A 16,167-nucleotide genomic window follows, 5' to 3' on the forward strand; every position below is an offset into this window, starting at 1 on the left:
GCTGCTGATGCCTGAACGGTATGTGGAATGAAGTGGGCGGGCATCGGGAGGCCACTATGGCACGGGGCAAGCACTATGGGCAGTCTATCTGAAGCGTATAAGATGACCCCCCACTTGGAGGCATATTTTTCAGGGCCAAAAAATCGTCTTATACGCCGGCAAATACGGTATGTTTTTGTAAATATTGGGTCAGACATCTTCAGAGGCTGGAGATGTGTGCATTGGGATGACCCTTCAAACTGCGAGGAAAGAGAGACCACTCCAGAGAATTCCAGGTTCATTATATACCATGTGTCAGATTAGTAGCTTATCTACTATTCCCCAAATTTTCAATTTTCCTTTCAACGGAGAAAGGGGCTATTTTAAGGAGCTATAACTGTATCTTGGCCATGGCCAAGCAGTACTTTCTAAGTGTTCCCTCTCAACAGTCTTAGAATATTAGAAAATGAGCCAAAGAGTTGCAGTTCCAGCTTCCATGAGGTAAATAGTACTGTTACTGGGGAGATGAGGACACCTTGGTTTTTGTTTCTTTGAAGGAAAGTTTTTAATCAAGATACAAAGTGTGGCAAAGTAAATAAGAATTTATTGGCTGTACCAAAAATATACTGAGGAAGGGCATAGAAGCATCAGGAGAGCCTAGGTCGGGCTGCTTTGGCTTACTGAGAAGTCAGAGAAAAGGGGGCCTTGGAGACAGTTCAAGGGGTTAGCCCTGGATGACCTGCTGCTGCTCATTGCTCCCCTGGTTGCAAGTCTCATGGGGCCCCTTAGAGGGAAGAAGGGGAAAGGGAATGGCAAGGGTGTCTTCCCTTGAGGGAGAGCGTGCACTGGGTCCGTCATCCTGAGCTTATTTATCTTTCTCTTGCAGGTGGAAATCTTAGGGGAGGGTCCAGGGGTGGGTCTCAATAGAATATTCATCAGCTTTACAGATGTGCTCTTTCAGGGTCCCTGTCTCCTCTGATTGGTCAGTGCCAGAGCAGGGGTTCATTAGTCAGTGTAGCTGGTCTTAAGACAGCCATGAAGTCCCTTGTCTGGTTTTGTTGCTTTTCTGGACCTGGAGCTGAAATGCACCTGAGGCTTAGATGCTATCTTAAGGAAGGAAAAGGCCCGGGGTCTAAACTGCATGATTAGTGATTTGCTAGGGAGGATAGGTTACTCTGAGGTGAGGTGTTTGTCTTCTCAGTTTTGCCCCTTTTGGGCATTCTGGGCTTTCTGCCCTGGTGAGTTTCTATGCCTGGCCCATTATCCTTGCTCTGTTTATGTCTGTCTAATGGCCTGTAACAATACTGATCAAGAGTCTTTAGAGAAATTAGAAATAGGACATGGACATATTAAGTTAGGTCACTGAGGACATGGGAAGTAGAGAATCATTAGTTGGGGCCATCATTTAGATCTGGGAACGGTTCAGTTTTCTTAGTAACCTCTGATTTCTCTTATATCAGTGTCCATCCATGATCCAATCATTTCTTTCCCATCACTGTTCCAGGCTGTATGTCTAGGGGAGTGAAAGAAGGAGGAGCATAAAATAGATGCAGAAAATTCCTTTGTAAGATATGGTAGATAGGTTTCGAATATATTTAATACACAATAGGGTATTATATAAGCAAAAAGCAATCATGTACACATTTGCTTATTTCATGAAAGATGTTTATGATATGTTAAGAGGAGAAATATGAATTCCTAAAAATATGAATATATTGGCAAAATGTATCTTTAGATAGAGACTAGGAGAAAAAAATGAATCTTTAATAGTGTATGTCTGTAAATTTTGAATTCAATTTTACTTTATTTTTAGGTGAGATTTTTTGCATATATTTTGATATTTAAATAAACATATTATAATAATCAGAGCCAGCTCTAAAGCAACTTCGAGTAAAGGAAGTTTGAGTAAGGAATGAGGGATTACAGTACAATTAAAAAGAATGAGTTTTAATGTGTAGACTTAATGTATTTATTTGCTGTTGTTTTTATTTACTTTTAAATAATTTTGGTCTTAGTTCCATTTTGATAAGTGATATTACTGGATTAATTTAATTTTGTATAGTTTAGATAGAGAAAACATTAGAAATATTGTATGTAAACCCTTAGCTTATTAGCTATATTTATTTTACTTTTTTCTATTTATTTTAAATAACTCTTATGTTTCATGTTACTGAATAAGCCTCTTGTTTGCATCGCTATATCAAGCTAGAAACTCTCTAGCTTTATTCTGATTTTAGTTATTAAACGTATAATTTGAGGCCATTTTTAGCAGATCAAAATGGGTTGATTCACATTGAATCAGAATAGAAGAGACCTTAAAAGCTCTTCTATTCCATCAATCTGCCTTCAAGCTTGGATCACATTATATCAAGATGAGTTCAGTCTGATTTTTAAAGACCTCAAGAGATAGCTTCAACTCCCCTTGGTAGCTCATTACAGTGCTGAAGAACAGTCACAGTCAGAAAATTCCTCTTTTCATCTATTGCTAATCTAAGTCCTGCATGGTGTGGTTGAAGGCCATTTCCTCTTGTTCTGTCCTCGGAAAGGATGAGGAACAGATGTTTATCATCTTCTGTTCTTAAGGCTTATTAAATCTCGTTACCACTGCTTTCTTTTCCAGCATTCTTTGTCCTCTGAATTTTATTTATATTTTCCTATGCTGTACAACCCTGACCTGGATATAAATTTTGCCAGTGCTGATTATAAATACAAGGATTACTGTACTGTTTCTAAGTACCACATGTTCGCATTTATGTATTTAGTTTTATTTGGGTTTCTTATTCAATTTGTTGTTTTATTTTGGATGTTATTTCTGAATGGAATTGTCTTATTTATGTTCATATTTTTGTTGTTTTTAAACTTCTTATTCTTAGAGTCTTTGTTTTCCCATCAGAAATATTTTATTTGGGATATCCAGTATTTTTCATATTTAGTTTTTATTCTTTTCATTTTTTATATGCCTCAGTCCTAAGTTACTAATTAAACTTAGTAATTATTCTGTTGTCCTAGTCACCCTTGAAAAGATGAAACATCATTTAGGCTTTTCCTGTTTGAAGTTATTTATCAGGGTTGAGCTTTGCCTTGGAATAACTGTGGTCTAATTTAGTTGTACATGAGTTCTCCTTTAGTATCTCTAAACTTAGCAGTGAATCCCATGTCTCTCTTCTAATGAATAGTACCCCTTACTAATAATACATGTTTAATTCTTGAGCTGGAGGGTTGGCATGAGATAAGGAAGGCATGGTAACTTAATGCCGTAAGGATGATTGGCATAAAATATGGGGTATAGGAGGTGGTGATTACCTTTTAGTACTGAATAGTGAATAAAAGGATAGCATTCTCTGAATTTGTTGATTAATTAAGAGTAAATTTATTTCCTGATATTTTTCACAGTAATCCTCTGTTCCTGCTAAACCCCACTTCCCAGCTTTATTTAGGAAGTGTTACCCAGTTTGATGGTCAGAAATTTGGTTGCAACAAAATCCTAAGTTTTGCTAAAACCAAGCAAGTATATTTATTTTTTACCCTCACTTGAGAGAAGGGAGGGAAGAAGGGGGGGATGGAGGGAGAGGAAGAGAGAGAGAAAGAAAGATAGATATAAGAGAAAAACATTAGTTACTGCTTCTAGTATGCACCCCAACTGGGATGGAACCCGCAACCTGTGCATACTAGTCTGCACTGACCTGAATCCATACCGCAACCTTTTGGTGCATGAGACAGACTTCAACCAACTGAGCTTGAGCTAAAACTAAGCAAGTTTAACTCATAGGATACCACTCATTCTATGGAGTTTGCTCTCCTATCACTGCAATGTTTTTGCCTTTGACAATGTGGTCATGATACTAATTATTTAGATGAACAGCATTTTAGACAAATTATATTTCATTTTTATATATTTTTTCACTTTTAATTCATGTTAAGTGCACATACTCTATCAATCAGGGATTAGTGAAGTGTTTTATATGGAAATTAAATATGTATTTAAATCAGATAAATTACTAATTGGTTATCATTCCTAAAATTTTATATAATAAATTATACAGGATTTTTAGTGTATATTTTTATAATTAGTTTTTACTTTGTGTAGATTTAAAGTATTTCATTATTATATACTCAGGTATTTTAATGGTATGTATGTTCTATTTATCTTTTTAAAATTTGTATTATTGTGTTACATTATAAAATAGTACAAGAAAATGAGGAATATTGTTTACCCAGCATTTTACATCTGAAATAGAAATGCAATGACATGTCCTGCTTAAAATAGGCCATCAATATTGGCAGCTCTTCAACTTTGCCCTTCCTCACCCCTCCCACCATACGCTTTTTGCATTACTTGTTTCTCAGACAGCTTTGCTTGATGAAAGGAGTACTGTGATATTAATATTTACCACAATTTTTTAGAAGTTGAAGAAAATGAAAAGTATTACTGCTACAATGATGAATAGCTGATAAAGGAGTGAAAAATATAAAATTCAGAATCACTGGTTCTCCATTTCCTTATAAGGGTCCATGTTAATGCACTGACTTTAATCATTTATCTCATAAATAACTACTCAGTATCTGTTGAATGCAGCACTCTGCTAGGTACTAAGGATAAAGCAGCCAATAAAGCACCCAGGCACTTTGCCTTTATGAGCTCCCAGCTCGTGACTGTGCTGTAAGAGTGCTGTAATTGTTCCCAGAAAATATATTGCCGTATGTTTCTGTTCATAACATGAGAGGTCCTAATTCTTTGTATCTCTAGATAGATATGTTATTGAGAGCATACGGGCATATATATCAAAGGTATCAAATCTTTTTGACAGCTGGGTTTCTAATCATTTCAATGAAAAATATTTTGTATATTATAAATATATAAAAGATAGTATCCTATATAATAAAAGGCTAATATGCAAATCTACCAAAGAGGGGAACAACTGGTCACTATGATGCGCACTGACCGCCAGGGAGCATATGCTCAATGTAGGAGCTGCCCCCTGATGGTCAGTGCACTTCCACAGGGGGAGCCCTGCTCAGCCAGTAGCCCTGAGCCGGGCTCACAGCTGGTGAGCAGAGTGGCGGTGGCAGGAGTCTCTCCATACCCCAAGGGCTCCTGGACCGTGAGAGGGTGCAGGCCAAATGGAGGGACCCCCTCTGAGTGCACAAATTTTGTGCACTGGGCCTCTAGTAGATATATAAAAATACATGCAGTGAAAATACTAGGATACTTGCATAGAACAACAGAAGTACAAATTAACAATATGATAGAAAACTAAGGCAGAACTAGATTAAATTTAAAAGCATATTTTATATGAAATAATTTATATTTGAGTCTTTACATAGATGTTTATTCATGGTGGTTTATATATGCATGTCAAGTGCATGCAAACTCTGTTAATTTGCTTTCTGTATATTATGTAGTGTATCTGGGATGTCAAAATTAGTACACTCTATTATTAACTCATTTGAATATTGTAGAAATAATCTTATCTAATAAAAGAGTAATATGCAAATTGACCATCACTCCAACACACAAGCTGGCCACCCCCATGTGGTCAAAGATGGCTGCCCCCATGTGAATACAAGAAGGCCAGCAGGGGAGGGCAGTTGGGCAGGACCAGACCATCAGGGGAGGGCAGTTGGGGGGACCAGGCCCAGCAGGGGGGGCAGTTGGGGGCGATCAGGACAGCAGGCAGCGTGGTTAGGGGTGATCAGGCAGGCAGGCAATTGAGAGGGAGGGCAGGGTGATTATGCTGGCAGGGGATGGCAGTTAGGGACAATCAGGCCAGCAGGAGAGCAGTTAGGCATCAATCAGGCTAGCAGGCAGAAGCGGTTAGAGGCAGGCAGGAAGGCAAGCAGTTGGGAGCCAGCAGTCCCAGATTGTGAGAGGTATGTCTGACTGCCCATGGTGGGATGTTCCCACACCGGGCAGTTGGACATCCCTCGAGGGGTCCCAGTTTGGAGAGGGTGCAGGCTGGGCTGAGGGACATACCCTTCCCCCCCTCCTATGCATGAATTTCGTGCACTGGGCCTCTAGTTAGAAATAATAGAGAATTTTATGTTTTGTCTTACATATCTAAAATTGAAGATACATAGTGTTTCACATTTGCTGTTTTATTAATCACTGCTTGGAATTTTCAAATTGTATACTTTGATTAATTTTGTGTGCATGTGCGTGCATGCGTGCGTGTATGCCAGTGTGTGTGTTGCTGGGTTATAAGCTACACCTGGCCTAGAACAGCACCTAATCTATTTAGGGGAAACTGAATAGGTAAATCGCTTAATCACAAAACAAGATCACTATTGCTATTAGAGTAATATTAGCGAAGTATAGGAAACATAGGCTTTAGTTTACTCTTGTTTGAAATTTCTCCCATAAAAATATTCATTTGAGAATAAACTGGAGATGTGACTGAATTATTGCATTTAGGCATTTAGATGTTTTAAAAGTTTTTTGGTATCAGTTTCTAGCTTTGATTTTTATCTCAGTACATAAATTATTAATAATAAACTATAAGTTCTGATTATTTAGCTATTTCTATAAAACTTTAAATTAAATCAATGAAGCATATAAAAATAATTTTTAGTTGTGTTTTCCTTGAAAAGGTTTCTTGAAATAATCTTCACTATTACATTTTATAATATTAATGTTAAGAAAAACAACATGGTTTGTTTACATTTTAGGTTTGAAAAATGTGTGAATGCTAAGGAAAATTTGGAGACTGATCTTTATGAACGATTTATTCTGGTGCTGAATGAGAAGAAAGCAAAGATCAGAAGCTTACATAAATTGTTAAGTGAAGTTCAAGAACTAGAAAAGAACATCGAGCACGAAAGGTATTTGACCATTCTGGTTTGAGATGGCAGATGCATAAATTTAAATGGAATTTCTTCCCAAACTCAACTTGAGATTATTTGATAGTCTGGGTGGGGTTGGATGCTCTTGCTGTTAGATACAATGGGGTGGAGATCTCAACATGATCTCTCCATGTCTGCCCAGCTGTCACACTTACACTTAAATTATGAAACTGGCATGAAGTTTATCTAAATATTATTTGTTTAATTCTTAGATATCACTAAAAATATATTAATTTAAAAATTTAATGTTTTGAGCAACTACAGAGTGGTAACACATTTGTAATCTTGATGACTAAGTAATAGCTAATTTTAGAATCAAGTGGTTCTGAGATGGTTATGTACTGGATTTTTAAGGAAAAATCATAGGTGACTGATGGCTGGTATGGCTTGGATATTTGTAATTATTTTAGGTATTTGCAGATACAGGTTTGGGTCTATTGCCTGCGTCTGAGACAAAACATAGGTTTACTAGTGGCATAATGCTATATAATAAAAGCTTAATATGCTAAGTGTCCGGTCGTCCGTTCAGCTGATCATAGAGTAATATGCTAATGATAGGCTAAGGCCGCTCAACCACTCGCTATGATGTGCCCTGACCACCAGGGCGTGGACACTCTGACTGGTAGATTAGCTTGCTGCTGGGGTCCAGTTGATCAGGACTGAGCGAGATGGGCTGGGCATACCCTGGAGCCCTCCTGCAGTCCCTCCCTGGCAGGCCAACCTCCCGCGTCCCTCCCCGGCCCCGATTGTGCACCAGTGGGGTCCCTTGGCCTGGCCTGCATTCTCTCGCTATCCGGGACCCCTCAGGGGATGTTGGAGAGCCAGTTTCAACCTGATCCTGCAGGCCAGGCCGAGGGATCCCACTGGTGCACGAATTCGTGCACTGGGACTCTAGTATAAAGATATAACATTTGAAGTCAGATAGTCCTGGTTCAAGTGCTGGTCTGACGTTCATATCTATCACTACATGACCTTGGGCAAGTCCTTTAAACTCTCTATGCATTGCTTGAGTATCTACATAATATGAATAAAGCACCTGACTCATAATTTTCAGGAGATCAAATGAAAGTAAGGACTGTTTTGAGATTAAAATACTGAACATTGTGACTCCAGAAGAATAGTATTTTGATAAATGAATAGTAAGTGATAAGAAACTGATTCAACAATTAAGTATAATGAGCACTCAACCATATATAGGTTAGCTAAAAGATAGTTAACATATAGTGATTTATATTAAGACTAGTGGCGTGGTGCATGGATTTGTGCACATTGAAAGGAAATTAGAAGAAATATTTTAATATCACTTTTTGCCCTTTCTCTATAACAGAAGTGTCAGAGATGAAAGAAAATTAGTAAAATGTGTATAAAAATAATATATAAATTGATTAATAAATAAACAATACTAACATGATATAACAACAAAGACATGATATAAAAACAACAAAAACATGATATAAAAACAACATTGATAAAAAGTGACTGACAAATTGATTAAACTTATTCTAATATCTCCCTGTATACCACATTAACAGTAAAAACACTTTCAGAGTGCTTGACTAATTTCCCTTGTGATGAAGTATTTACAACTTTAACTTTAATGTCAACAAAAACAACCAAATTCATGATCGACAATGACAGATTGAAACACACGTGTGTGCTTGGCACCAGAGAGAGCTTTGTATGTATCATGCATGTGCGAGTCAACATTTATTTTTAAATTGCCAGTGCGTCATATGCACCGGCTGGTCAGACAGCCGGTCAGTTGGTCACTTAGCCTTTTATATATAGAGATATAGTTAACATAAGTGATTTCATCTTAATTATATATGTTTCATTATATGTTTGTTTAATTATAATGTCTTTCCAGGAATATTTTCTATAATTACATACTAGTGAATTTGATATCTAGCCAGAGGTGAGCCAATAATATATAATTCTAACTTTCTAACTTTTTCTTTTCCTAGGGAAATTACAGCATGTTCTGAAATGTCTGCTAATAGAGATACAAACTATGATGAAAGTACTGATGAGGAAGATAAAAACCTCCCTGATTCCTCAGCGTTAGCTCCAGGTAAAATAAATACATTTATTTCCTCTTTTGAATATTTCGCCTGGGCTCATCACTCTAATGATAATAATCCATAATGTAAATGCTATGAAAAAAAATTCTCTACAAAAAATTCTTTAGATATTTTAGCCTAAAACCTTAAATAATAATGTTAACAGTGAACATTTATTGTAAAATGCAGCAATTCATTAGCAACAACAAAACAAGCAAGCATGAACACATACATACAAACCAAGGTATACTATTCTTGTTAAACAAGGATGCATAAGCAATAAGCAAATTATGACTTCATGTTAAATATCTCCAGCTCAAAGATGGCTGCCTTTAACGTTTGAGATAAAATCTAGCTAGAGCTACGGGTGGGATAAGGCAGCAGTGGGATAAATCTAGAATGATTTACATTACCCTGAGGTTGGGACATTCTCTCACTATTCAGAAAAGGGATTGTAATGGGGTGACATGGGGTTGGCTAGAAGAGAAGGAGAAATGGCACTTTAAAAAAAAAATCTCATACATTGTTCACAGGCATATAAATTAGCAATTTTTCTTAGAGACATTTGCGTAACTTGTATCAAGAACCTTAAAATATTCATTTTCTTTGACTCAGTAATTTATGCCTGTGAACAATGTATGAGAATTTTCAATCACCTGCAAACTCAAAGATGCCATTATTATTTTTTAAACAAAATGACAGTAAAAGACTACTCATCAATTTAGCTGGCTAAAAACCAAAAAATCTGCCAAAACCGGTTTGGCTCAGTGGATAGTGTCGGCCTGTGCACTGAAGAGTCCCAGGTTCAATTCCGGTCAAGGGCATGTACCTTGGTTGCGGGCATATCCCCAGTGGGGGATGTGCAGGAGGCAGCTGATCGATGTTTCTCTCTCATTGATGTTTCTGACTCTCTATCTCTCTCCCTTCCTCTCTGTAAAAAATCAATAAAAATATATTTAAAAAAAAATCTTATAAGTACATTTTTAAATTTTTTAATTAAATTTCATTGGGGTGACATTAGACAACATGAACATATAGGTTTCATGTGTGGATTACTAATTTACAAAATCTGTATATAGGACCATGTGCCCACCACCCAAAGTCAAATCTCCTGTCACCTCATGTTAGTACCCCTTTCTCCCCTCACCCCCTTCCCTCTGGCAACCACACACATACCTGAGCCTTTCTCAGTCCCTCAGGTCAAGCACCCAGCAAGCATGGTTTTTAACTGATGAATTATTTTACTAGAATATTATAGATTTTCTAGAAGCAGAAGCCCCTGAACTCATTTTTAAAAAAATATATTTAATTGATTTTTTACAGAGAGGAAGGGAGAGGGATAGAGAGGTAGAAACATCGATGAGAGAGAAACATCAATCAGCTGCCTCCTGCACATCCCCCAACTGGGGATGTGCCCGCAACCAAGGTACATGCCCTTGACCAGAACCGAACCCAGGACCCTTTAGTCCGCAGGCCGATGCTCTATCCACTGAGCCAAATGGGCTAGGGCAACTCACTTAATATTTACATGATTATGGCATAAGCCAATATTTTCACAATTAATGTTTGATTCATTTATTTAGCAAATATATTTTTGAGTGTCTAATTATGTACCAGAAACTTTTCTATACGGTAGGGAAGAAAATACAAAAATTTCTGCTTTTGTGGAGTTTAAATTCTAGCCAGACAATAACAAAATGGATACATTTAATATAAAATATGTTAAGTGCTAAAGAGAAAATTAAATCAGGATGAGGATTGTGATTTTGACCAGGGCACAGAAAAGGCCTTGGTCATGATATCCAGGGCAGTAGCTAAAGGGGGCGGGTAGAATCAAGAGAGTTGATTTTTTTTTTCTTAGATGAGAGAAATAATATCATGTTTGCATACTGATGGGAGTAAATAAGGAAAGGTGGGGGGGGAATATCCAGGTAGTATCCAGAGGTAAGGATTGCTGGAATACGTCTCAAAGTAGTTAAGAGAAGATGGGAGCAAATGGACAAGTGCAGGATTTATTTAGCTAGGAGCATGGGCATAATGACAGAGAAGAAGGTAGAATAAATGGAGAAAGACACAGGAACATATCTAATTGCAGTCATGGAAACTTACTGGTGTTGATGAAATTAGTTGGTTGATTAATCTGATTCTAAGTAGGTTTGAATTGTATCACACAACCTTGCTTTTGTACATCAGAGTTAAATTTCTTCATTTGGAGGCTATGCTTGTTTTACGTTAGTGACCAATTTAAAATGAACTCATTCTTTAGTAATAAAATGTAATCAAAAGCTCACAGAGAAAATCTGTACTCTTTCCAATTCAAACATTCACAGTTTTTAAAAAATAGAATGTCTTTTGTTTTGTTCCTTATTCAGAGAATCTCACCAACCTTTAAAATAAATGAAAACTATTGTGGAAGAGAAAATATATGGTTAAATTTGGATATATGAGAATGGGTGCTTTATGTGTTCAGTCTCTTTTTTTTTTTAATATATTTTATTGATTTTTTACAGAGAGGAAGGGAGAGAGATAGAGAGTTAGAAACATCGATGAGAGAGAAACATCGATCAGCCGCCTCCTGCACATCTCCCACTGGGGATGTGCCCGCAACCCAGATACATGCCCTTGACCGGAATCGAACCTGGGACCTTTCAGTCCGCAAGCCGATGCTCTATCCACTGAGCCAAACCGGTTTCGGCTGTTCAGTCTCTTTTAAGCAAATCTTTTTAAGTTACAATTGTACTGCTTTCAATTTGGCAAAATTTCTCTTCTCTTCAAAAATGTTTAGTTCATTTCTTATTTTTTATTTTACATGGCATATTTTCTTTAACTCACATCGAGTTCACTATATATTTGATGTATAGGTCTCTCATTCTAATTTTTTTGTATTTAATTGCTTTTGATAAGTTTTTCATGTCAAGAATTAAGAGCATTTTAATAGAAGTTTTAACTATTCTTTTCCTTCTGCTTCAGGAAGAAATGTCCAGGAAACTAAAGTTTGCTAAAAAAAAATTGAACCTCAGTTCTAAAATGCTTGATACTGAATTAAGAACTTGATTCCATAAATCTAAGGAAAAACATTGTATGTGCTAAACAGCAAAGTGAGCCTCCTTATAATTTACCATATTCCATGATTTACTTTGTACAGAGACAAGTATATTCTTAGATCACATGACTTTTTTTAAATCACAGCTTTATCTTTTGGTATCTTATATAATAAAAGGCAAACATGCAAATTGATCGAACGGCAGAACAACCAGTTCCTATGATGTGCACTGACCACCAGGGGGCAGACACTCAGTGCAGGAGCTTCCCCCTGGTGGTCAGTGAGCTCTCACAGGGGGAGTGCCACTCAGCCAGACTCACGGCTGACAGACACAGTGGCGGTGCTGGAACTCTGGGCTCACGGCTGACAGACACAGTGGCGGTGCTGGAAGGGTGCAGGCCGGCTGAGGGACCCCCTACCAGTGCACAAATGTCATGCACCAGGCTTCTAGTTTTGCATATTATTATATTGTGCTTTGGGCAGAGCTATAGCAATTCCTTTTCCCATCTTGATGATATAATACTTATTCTTAGAATACCAGTAAACATGCAAATTTATTTTAGATATTGCAGGTACATGTATGCGTTTCCTACAATAAAAACAAGAGGAAAAGAACTTGATGGGATTTAATACAACACATTTACACTATCTTTCAGAAAGCCATTTCTTTATATTGTTAAATGTGCAACTAGGTAATTTTTATAATGCATTTTCATCATTAATTATCAAAATCACCATATTTTTTCATTAGTTGTTCACATTCTTACCCTATTATTGCATGACAAAAAGAGGTTTTCAGTGAGACCAAAATCATTCAGTGATTCCACAGTATTAATTCAAGAAAATAGTCTGTTTATTTTTATGCCTGTATCCAGAAGTAGGGTAGGGATATTTTAATTTTTATGAATAAGCAATCTGTTTTATTACTTTATCTCTATAGTTTAAATTTTTTTTTGTCATTAGGATTATTGAGGAAATAGCTAATTATATGTAGTTCAGTGTAATAATCTACATCAGGCTCATATGAACCACACCATATAGTATGAAAAACCTTTATTCATTAACAGTTTATTAACTAAATGATCTCTGAAGTATTCTGAAATCTAAACATCACAGTCTGTCCCAGCCCCCAACTACATTTTGCATTTTTCTGTAGCGAGATTTACTTTCTCTGTCTCAACTTCCAGAATTTTTAGATAGGTACAGTGGTGTTACAAACATTATTTCTTTAGCTGTGACCTCATGCTAAGGCCCTAGGGATCATAGGTATTTCACATCCCCCCCCCTCCCCCCATTAAGATTGTGATAGAGAAGGCCGTTACTGGGATTTCTATTTATAGCTCAACCCCTCCATTACAAATGAAGATGGGTCACTTTTACTCCCCATCTAGTTGGTATTAACTCCTGTTGCTTTTAAGATTTTCTAGTTAATCTGGGTTCCTCCTGCCTCTGAAGTTTTCTTATTTATTGTGGGTTGTTGTTTTTGTGTGAGTATGTGTGTGTGTTTATTTACTGGAAACCTGTTAGGTTATTATAGATATTATGAAACAACCTTCACTGCAAGAAACCTGTTTCTTTGGATAAAATCAAAGTAACACCTGATGTCCATGGTTGTGGACAAGCTACAAGTTGAATTAGGTCCCTTGAGTAATAAACCTCACCAAAATATAGAGAGATATAAACATAACTAAGATAGCAGCTAAGTGCCAGACTACCAGTATTACATTTAAGTTGCCTGTCATTTGCCCAATAATATCTGATATAACCAAAAAATAATTTATGATTATGCATTTTTAAATATTTTTCAGAATAATTTGTATTCTAATAACGATAGAATTATATGTAAGTACAGTTTTGGAATGCATATGAACATTCTAAGAATTCTAGCCATTTTTAGAAAACATTTTAGTTGTAATATAATTCAAAATGCATGTGAATATTTAGTGGAAAAATTGGGTTTATTGAATAGAAATGGAATCTTATGAAGCATTTTGAAAATTTACTGGATCCTAATTAGCCATCATAAGGGGAATTATTATTTTAAAATTTTCAAATAATATTTTTTGAATTGCAATTATTTCTATTAGTAAAAATTGGCAATATTTCTTATAAGTAGAGACCAATGAAATCAGCCTTCCTAAAAATACAAGTAAGAAAAATACTTATTCTAGAATTTTTTACCCTTCTGAGCTTCATATGAAAGGTGCACAACCACGAAAAACAAAATACCACTTTTCTGCATAATTATTAGTTCGAGATTTAGCACCTTAGTTTAATTAGTCCTGCTACTTAACCAGCAGAAAGGCCTCTGTATAATTGCTATCAGTAATTTAGGCTTCTGCTTAGTTGGTGGGCTTCCTGAAAGGAAGTGTGATTATAGAATAGCCTTTTTGAAAATAAATGAATGGCTATGTCACACAGTTGATGAATGCTGATATAGTAGCTTTTAAAAATAGAGCAGAATCCAAAATTTCTAAGTATCAAAGAGCCTGTTGCTTTGAACAGTGAATGTCTGCTCACAGAGGGGATAACAACATGTACTGCCAAAGAGATTACTCAGAAGTTCAGCTTTACAATCACAGATTCTGCCCTTGATCTTATCCAGCTTATATCATAGGCACGTTCATTTGTAAATTCTGAATAAAAAGCTTGATTTAATAAAACTTACTATAAAACTAAAAGAACAATTTGAGTGCATTTCCTAGCAATGGTGGGCTTTTACACATTAGTAGTAGTATTGCTGAGGAATGACATTTTAAACTTGAGAAATCTAGATCTTCTATAGTTCTAGATCTTCTATGTAGTTCCAAGTTCATTATTTTTCAGATGAAGGAAGAGAGGCGGCCAGAAATGTTAAGTGGGTTACTGTTGGTCACTCAAGAGAAAAGAATGAGAAAGTATTTGCCTCTGTAACAATAAATTAATCACATTTCACATCTCTTTTGAGATACTGTAAAAACCCTTAGAGATTTCATAACACTGAATAAATTACCATGGATGCAATCAAATAATGAGAACACATTTTCTCCCAAAGAGGAGAGAGGTCTTATCCTATATAATAAAACCCTAATATGGAAATCGGCCTAATGGTGGAATGACCGGTCGCTATGACACGCACTGACCACCAGGGGGCAGCCGCTTAATGCAGGAGCTACCCCCTGGTGGTTAGTGCACTCCCACAGGTGGAGCGCCACTCAGCCAGAAGCCGGGCTCACAACTGGTGAGCACAGTAGTGGTGGCGGGAGCCTCTCCCATCTCTGCAGAAGGCAGACATCCCCCAAGGGGTCCCGGACTGTGAGAGGGCACAGGTTGGGCTGAGGGACTCCCCCCCCCGCCCCCCAGTGCACAAATGTCATGCATCGGGCCTTTAGTTTGTATATAAAGTCTCCAGAAAGATATTCAGCACCATCAGATTAAACAAATAGATACCTTGGGGAGAAAATTCCAGAATGTACATATTTCTATTGAGGTCTTCATTCTATATGTTTTCAAATTGAGATATAATTGACATGTAACATTGTGTAAGTTTAAGGTATACAAATGTGTTGAGAATAATGACAATAGAATCCCTTAGCAACTTTGAAGTTTATAATACAGTATTGTTGACTATAATCACTATACTGTGCATTAGTTTCCAGAATTTATTTATCTACTAGTTGTAAGTTTGTATGGTTAAACAACATTTCCTCAATTTCTTTCCTCTCCAGCCTCAGTTAGTCAACATTCTACCCTCTGTTTTAACAAATTTGACTTTTTAAAATTCCACATATTAATGATAGCATACGATATTTGTCTTTCTTTGTCCGACTCTGTATATTAATTTTTTCAGATTTTGACTTAGTGTTATTTACCAGAGAACTCTCAAATATACCAATGGTTGTTAGCAAATCTATGATAATTTCTCTATACCCCATGGCTAAAATATAACTGATAGAACCACCTAAGCAATTATTTCTGCATCTTTATTTATTATTAGACAAAAATAATCTATAATAAAAAAGCTTAATATGCTAATTAGACTGGACAGCCAAACGACCTTCTGGATGTCATTCCAGATGAAATCATAGCAGGGGGGCTGAGGCAGAGGTGGTTAGGGGCGATCAGGCAGGCAGGTGAGCAGTTAAGGGCTATCAGGCAGGCAGGCAGAGTGGGTAGGGGCAATCAGGCAGGCAGGCAGGTGAGCAGTTAGGAGCAAGGGGTCCCAGATTGTGAGAGGGATGTCTGACTGCCAGTTTAGGCCCGATC

At 36.8% G+C, this 16,167-nt stretch overlaps 1 protein-coding gene across 2 annotated transcripts in view; it reads left to right on the top strand.

Annotated features, from left to right (window-relative positions):
- XRCC4 (X-ray repair complementing defective repair in Chinese hamster cells 4) overlaps window positions 1-16,167 on the top strand; it is a 210,967-nt gene that overhangs the window by 83,389 nt on the left and 111,411 nt on the right. For both annotated transcript variants that reach the window (XM_006775506.2, XM_006775507.2), the window contains exons 5-6: window positions 6,646-6,798; window positions 8,784-8,890. In XM_006775506.2, coding sequence (XP_006775569.1) covers window positions 6,646-6,798; window positions 8,784-8,890 — 260 coding nt within the window. The remainder of the gene's footprint in view (window positions 1-6,645; window positions 6,799-8,783; window positions 8,891-16,167) is intronic.

This window comes from Myotis davidii, unplaced genomic scaffold (genome assembly GCF_000327345.1).
Source record: "Myotis davidii unplaced genomic scaffold, ASM32734v1 scaffold44, whole genome shotgun sequence".
NCBI classification, from domain to species: domain Eukaryota; kingdom Metazoa; phylum Chordata; class Mammalia; order Chiroptera; family Vespertilionidae; genus Myotis; species Myotis davidii.